Genomic DNA, 7,625 nt, shown 5'->3' on the forward strand with positions numbered 1-7,625 from the left:
CCTTACTCAATTCCCATGCACCAAAAATTAAGACACAGTTTTCAATTGAGAACACAAAGAAATGATGATGAACCAAAATCAAGCAATGATGAGAAAAACAAGAACGTTCCAATTGCAAAAAGCACCATCCAATATACAAGAGCATCAATTCATGATGACATCCCCTAATGTTATTGACCAATATTCCAATTTTACCCCCAAGAAAGCATCACCATCACCGCCACCGCCGCCGCCGGTGAAATTTCCAACATCACCGGAACAAATATTTGGACAAGAGATCATACACTTCAGCCATCCACAACACAGCTTGTCAATGGTGGAGATGGGGGAGGTGTTTGTGTGTGTGGGATGTAAGGAATATGGATGTGGAAAGAGATTTGTATGCCAAGAATGTGAGTTTCAGCTTCATGATTTTTGTGCTTTTGCTCCTCCTGCTCTCAAGGCACATCCCTTGCATTCTCAGCACTCCATCTTGTTCCATTCCAAACCAGGTCTTACTCTTTCTTCTCTCTATTTTTATTTATTTATTTATTTTTTAGTGAGATGAAAATTCAGGTGCAGTTGACTTCGCGTAAAGTTGATAGTTGAGAGCCGTTAAATAAAAATTTAGTCAAATCATCTAACAGTTTTCAGTTATCAACTTCATGTGGAGTCGACTGCACTTGAGTTTTCATCTTTTAACGATGGTGTTAAGATTTGACATTAAAACTTGGTATATATTATCCAAATCTTTACTATTAAACTAACCCTAATGACTCATCAGATGAGACTATATATATATAAAATTTAATTTTAATGTACTGTTAGTATTTTATATTAATTTTACACTTACATCTAATTATATAACGTTAAATTAATAAAAATAATTATTTTTTATGTTCATCGTATAAATAGTCATCTAAAAAAATAGATATCATTATATAATTATATAAAATATTTTATACTATACATACATTAAAATTAAACTCATATACATAAAAACATGTTTTAGCTAATATTATTTGTATAATTATGTCATGTCTATTATTTGAGATAAAAGAGAAAGAGAAGGAGGGGGAGTGAATGGCATATGCTTGGATATTTGTTTTTCCTTCTTCTGCTTCTCCAGCTCAGATAACTTTCTTAATTATTCATGATTTTTTTTAAATAATATTTTCTTTATAATTATAGACTTTCAGCTTTTCTTTCCTTCTTTTTAAATAAAATATTTTTTAGCTTTTTTTAACCATATTATACATATATAGATATCACATATTATATAGATATTAGAAATTCGCCACTTGTATAGGAATATAGAATGATCATATATATTTAATTATATTTATAATCAAATTTTNATGAATAGTTTTATTGTGTTCACCAAAAGTTTATTCTTTTGCATTATTGAAAATTTTGTTTATTTTAGAAGTTGATTACTTTATTAAAAAACATGTAAATTTTGTTTAAATATATACAAATATACAATAATTAATTTCTGATATTCATAGAATATTTTAAAATTTTAGGGGTTTTGTAATAAGCCCAATCTAACCCTTTCCACTAAGTTAGATGGTTTTGTTAGATATAAAAATTATTTATGTGTCATTAAAATATTCATGATCAAAATTTCATTTTTACCAATTTTTTCAAATGAGATATTCTTAAACATATGAAAATTTTAAATACTAATAAACATATAATTGAGAAAATAGAAAAAAGGGCCTTAACCTTTTGATATGTAGATATTTAAGTTTTTAAATATTTAAAAATATATTTAAATTTTTAACTTTTTTAAAATTTGATATATTGATCCTTTATATTCATTTAATTTGGACCTGTTAGACCCAATGAAAAAATTAAGCGTGACTCTCATTATATTGACCTGGTTGATACAGAAGTACACGTGAGAGAATTTTTAAAATGGGACAAATTAGACCCAGTAATCAATGTGTCCAAATTTTAAAGGAGTCAGAGACTTAAATATATTTTTAAATCTAAATGTCTGCAGACCAAAAATTTAGGATAGATTTATACTTTTTTTTTTTCAATATTATAATTAAATCCTAGTTTTAGAATTCTTTAATAATTCTAGTTCACATACATATCAAAGTTAATTACTCATATATGTATATGATGAATTTCAGCTAAAAGTGGAAAATCCAAATGTGATGTTTGTGGGAAACCAACCAAAGGCTTTGCATTCATATGCACTGCATGTGGCTATCAAATGCATCCATGCTGTGCCATGCTCAACACTGAAATTGACTACCCACCTCATCCACACACCCTTAAGATCCTCCCGGCCGCCGCGACCGCCTCGGCCGCAGACTCCACCGGCTTCATATGTGGGGAGTGCAAGAGGAAGAGGTCAGGTAGGGTGTATAAATGCACTTCTCCTCAATGTGAGTACTATATCCATGCTTGGTGTGCTAAGAGCAAGGTTAATGGGCTCAAGGCCCATGGTATAAAGCCCCCAGAAAAGCCCAGCATGATTGCCACTGCTGCAAAAGTTGCTTCACAAGTTGTTATTGAATTCATTGGTGGGTTGGTTGAAGGCATTGGAGAAGGTGTTGGAGAAGTTCTTGTTCAAAACATTACTAAAGGAAGTGCCAATGATCATTCTCACACTTCCAATACTAGTAATACTACTAGCACAAGAACTAGGCCTCACTAATTAATTATTATTATATCTGGGTAAATTATTTTCATTTTCCTTAAAATATGTCATATATATTACACCCCACATTTTCTAAATACTAAGATTATATATAGGTTTAATTACTCTATTGGTCCCTATAGTTTAGCGAAATTTTCAATTAGGTCCCTATACTTTTTTTTTCTTTTTAATTGAGTCCTTGCGCCAAATTTTATTTTAATTGGGTCCCTACACTTTTTTTTTCCTTTTATTTAGGTCCCTATACCAATTCTTTTTTTTTAGTTGGGTCCCTATAAAATTAAGCCAATTACTACTAAGAGAGACTTAATTGAAAAAAAAATAGTGCAGGGACCCAATTAAAAAAAATATAAAGACCTAATTGAAAATTTCACGAAACTATAGGACCAACAGAGTAATTAAACCTTATATATATAGCACTTGACTAGTATTTTAATTACTTCTTTTAATTAAAATTTGGGATTAAGAAGATTGTGATCAATAGATACATATTTCACAAGTTAAAGATTGTGATCATATATAATTAATATCACCTAGTTTTTGGAAAAATGTCAATATGATTTACCCTATATAATATTATATATTATTGTGTGGTGAATTAATTAGTGTTAGTGGTAATATGCTTAAGATGGCTCCATTGAATTAATTATCACAAATTGTTCCATTATTGTATTGGGAATGATAAGGAATTGTATATCATTGATTTGTGCAAGTATTTATACCTTTGCTTTTCTTCTCTTTTGTATATTTTATATTTTACTATTATTTTTATTATTATGCTGAAGTGTTTGTTATTATTATTATATTATTGTACAAATTTATGTTATAAATATTGTAAGCATTGGTCAGCCTTTTCTTTTTCTTTCCGATAATTAGATAATAAAAATATTAGGGCCAATATTTAGTGGAAAAAATAGAGTTAACTAATATTTATTTAAAAATAAGATTAAAATATAAAGCATATTAATGCCTTAACATTTTTTGATAAATAATACATAACTTTTAAAAGAGATAAATAAGATATAAAAGGTTTGGTTTGTTTTTGTTTTATTTAGTTTTATTTATCTTTAAAGGTATAGGAAGAGAAGGTATATAAAATAGGATTGAAATTGAATGACTCATATTAGGGGTTTGTGTGTAATTTGGGATAGAAAGATATTCGATGAGAAGAAATTGATCAAAGAAGAGATGTTCTAATAAGACATTTTTCGATTTTACATTTTAGTTTATTAGTAATACAATATACTTCTTTTATATTTATAGTATTCTTTTTTTTCGTTTCTCCACAGTATCTAGTCTAATAAATTAAAAACTAATTCATCCCGGATCAGAGATCTTTTTAAAGGTTTGTTACTGGTAAATAAATTCCTGCAGATACAAAATGAAATTCAAACTATAAATATTTATTTAAATTGATTAGTGAGTTAACTACTCGACCAACCCAATTTGATCGGTTTATTATTGATTTTTATGTTCCATTAATTGGGCTAGTCCTTTTTATTGGTAAGAAATTGGGTTAAGTCCAATTATATATAATCTTTGTCTATAAGTACTGATGGGTCAAATGGAAATATTTTAATATGATCTAAGTTTTTGCTCGATTTATAATTGGGCCAACCTTTTGATCCACAATAGTATTACTAATAGGTATTGAACCAATCTCTGACAAAAATATATAGAATAATACAAATTTTGGAATCAATGAAAAATAAAACGTAATACAATAAACAATTTTGCGCTTATGAATATTCACACAATAACACAAAATTTAGAATCAAACGGAAAATAAAGAAAGTGAAATATAATTTTGTCCATATTATCAGCCTTATAATTTCCTAGGCTTAGGCTCAATATTATCAATAGTTTATGATGTAATATACAATGTTTTATAGTTTTTTTTTTCCAAGTATAGTATCTACCGCGAATGAAGTAACTGATTACTTTGCATATTGTTCACTTATTTAGGTTGTGTTTTGAGATATTAGAATGGAGATTAAAAAATTAGGACTCAGTATCATATTTATTAGTTTAGAGATTAATATTAAAATTTTAGTATTTTAGTATTTTTAAAAAATAAAAATACAGAAGATTAAAATTTTTGGAGATAAAAACTGAAATTTTAATAATAATTTATACCTAAAATATTTTTATTTTAATTAATTAATTCTAACTTTAACTTTTGTGTAAATTAAATTAGAGTTTCATTTTTATTTTAATCTTTATTTTTTATTTTATACCAAACACAATACTAATTACTGAAACTTCAGTCTCTATCTCTCGGTTTCTATCTCTTAGTCACTGTCTTTTAGTCTCTGTCTCTCTTCTAAACGATACCTTAAGAAAATAGACTAGCCAATAATTTTAACGTTAATCAAAATCTAAAATAAAAATTGTACTCTCATTCTTTTTTAATATCGTTAGTATCATGTAATCATGCTAACACAATATAATAAAAAAAGTAATAATTATATCTCTAATACATTTTTTTTACGCAAAAATTATTTTTAGATTTATGTAAAATTTGCATAAACTTTTATATTTTTCTTCATTTATTAAAATCTTCTTTTAAAAATTAACAGTAACTTAACTCTAAATTTTTTTATCATAAAAAATTTAATATTATAAATGAATTTTTTTTTAAAAATTCAAACCAATAAAAAAATATTTAGGTAGACTCTTGTGTCGACCACAAAATCTAAATCTAAAGTATCATATGGTATGATAAGAAACTATGGATAGCTAAATATTAGATTACGTGAAAGATTTTAAGTGCCAATATATTAAGATAAGATTAAGTTCTTAAGATATTAATTAAAAAAAAAGAAAAGAAAAGAAAAAGAAGCTTAGTTTACGGCTGGAATGGTGGATTTGAGTAGCGATATGCACAGCTGTGATCTTCAAAAAAGTTTGCTTAACTTTGGCAGTTAGTTCCTCTGATCTTAGAAAGGCATTTGGGATATTTCTAACCCAATTAGGTGTACAGTTTCTACGCGGAGAATTAATGGTATCTTAAGTAGGATATTTTCAAATGTGTCTTGGAGAAGAAAACATTTTGTGTAAGGTTTTGAATGATGTGACTATTATTGATTTATTTCTCGGAGGTTGCATTTGTATATATTTAGCTTCATACACTTATATTTGTCTCATAATTGCATGCCATCTTGTTTTTTCAGGTGGCATGAAAGTGATGACTCAAAGTGGAGAACAATTGGCTAAAGTGATAAAAAAAAAATCTTTTTGAGTGAAATACAAATTACAAATGGAAAATTAGATTATTGGCAGAATTATTAAAAGGAAGGATCATTTTGTTAAATATACTCTATTTATCTAAAAGATGATACTTTAATAATAATATAATAGGAGGATGCTCTTATAAATATATGTCTTTTTGTAAAGACATTTATGTGTCGCATTATCATTAGACGTATTAATGAACCGATTATTTTTAAATTTTTTAATAAACTAGAATAAAACCGATTTTTTATAACAATAACAATAAATCCAATTGTTATCAGATCCGGTCGAATCGACCAATTTACATAATCTAGGGTTTTTTTTTGTTTTTTTTAAAACAAAAATCAGGGATATATTTGTTTTTTTATCAAAAAATTTAAACATGATTCGATTTAGATTGTGTAAATTGGTCGGATCAAATTAGGTCTAATAATTATAGTGCGGACAATTGAGTTTATTATTGTTGCTATAATAAACCGATTTTGTTCTGGTTTATTAAAAAATAAATTATTAACCGATTTAATAAAGATGTCCAATAATATCATGACACATGTAAACGTCTTTAAAAAAAAGACATTTTTAGTGTCTTTATCGAAGTAGTGTCCTAATATAATCTTTCATAATTAATATTTTTGTTTGAATATTTAAATTTTTTGCTTTTTTTTAAATAATTATATAAGTAATATGACTTTCATGATAATCTGAGTATGGAAAAAGACTAAAAACTACTCTCTTTCTTTTTTCCTCTAACAGAAAAAAAAACCAATATTTTTTCTTTATAATAATAATTTGATAAAAATTAAAAAACAACAGAATTTATTATTTTTGACCAATAATTTTAGTTATCAATTCAAATTTTTTTAGTCTAACAATCTAAATTTTTAACCTATATTTTCAAATATTACTAACTAACACTCACCAAATTAATAAATTTTAATAATATTCTAGCATTCTTTTAATAATTTAAAGCCTCAGTCCTTACTCATTCGGTGTAGCCAGTGGCGGATCCACGGGGGACCTAAGGTGGCCATGGTCCCCCCCAAATTTTTTTAAAAAAATAGTAAATAGTAATAATTAATAATATTAAATTTTTTTATATATAATATTAAAAAAAATATAACTTACAAAATTTTATAAATTAAAAAAACTAAAAACTGCATTATGTATTAGATATTTGAATTATTGTTGCTCTTGTTAACAAATAGCCCATTCTAATAATTAATAAAAATGGTTCTATTATACTAGCCCAAGCCCATACTATTAATTAAAGTAACACTAGTACATTTTTCAAATATTTGTTTCAAGCCATTAGAGGCATCAGCGCCACTTTTCTCTCTCTTTTAGTGGTTTCCAAACTTTTGGTCTTCTACTCTTCTCATTTTAATTTTCTTTTCATACCAAAACAAGACATATGAAGAAAAACCATTGAAGAGAAGTGAACAACAAAATATTAACCATTGAATGCACAACAAAGATTCAAAGAGGTATATTTCAATTTTTTTTAAGTTAATGACAATGTCAAGTATTATTTACATTATTTATTTAAAATAATTAATTTATTTTTTTTTATAATGGACAGTGTTCAAAGATTGAAGTGAGGACAAAACTCAATAGAATTATTTTTTTGTGAGACTTGGAACAAAAAATAATCAGGTAAATCAATAACTTTATTTTTGGTTATTATATATTTGTGTTTCTAAAATTATTTGTTATTGCTCAATAGGTTTAATATTTTTTT

The 7,625-nt window shown here is 26.4% G+C and overlaps 1 protein-coding gene across 1 annotated transcript; it reads left to right on the plus strand.

Annotated features, from left to right (window-relative positions):
- Positions 1-3,402, plus strand: LOC107471740 (uncharacterized). The gene is made up of 2 exons (XM_016091232.3): positions 1-491; positions 2,124-3,402. The coding sequence occupies exons 1-2, from the start codon at positions 62-64 to the stop codon at positions 2,651-2,653; spliced, it is 960 nt and encodes a 319-aa protein (XP_015946718.1). The 5' UTR covers positions 1-61; the 3' UTR covers positions 2,654-3,402.
- Positions 3,403-7,625: the final 4,223 nt, after the last annotated feature.

The sequence above is a fragment of the Arachis duranensis genome, chromosome 10, assembly GCF_000817695.3.
Source record: "Arachis duranensis cultivar V14167 chromosome 10, aradu.V14167.gnm2.J7QH, whole genome shotgun sequence".
In the NCBI taxonomy this organism is placed as follows: domain Eukaryota; kingdom Viridiplantae; phylum Streptophyta; class Magnoliopsida; order Fabales; family Fabaceae; genus Arachis; species Arachis duranensis.

Coding starts and splice junctions, on each gene's coding strand:
- LOC107471740 (XM_016091232.3), top strand. CDS start 62: ATGATGATGAACCAAAATCAAGCAATGATGAGAAAAACAAGAACGTTC. Junction 492..2,123: donor CTTGTTCCATTCCAAACCAG/GTCTTACTCTTT, acceptor GATGAATTTCAG/CTAAAAGTGGAAAATCCAAA.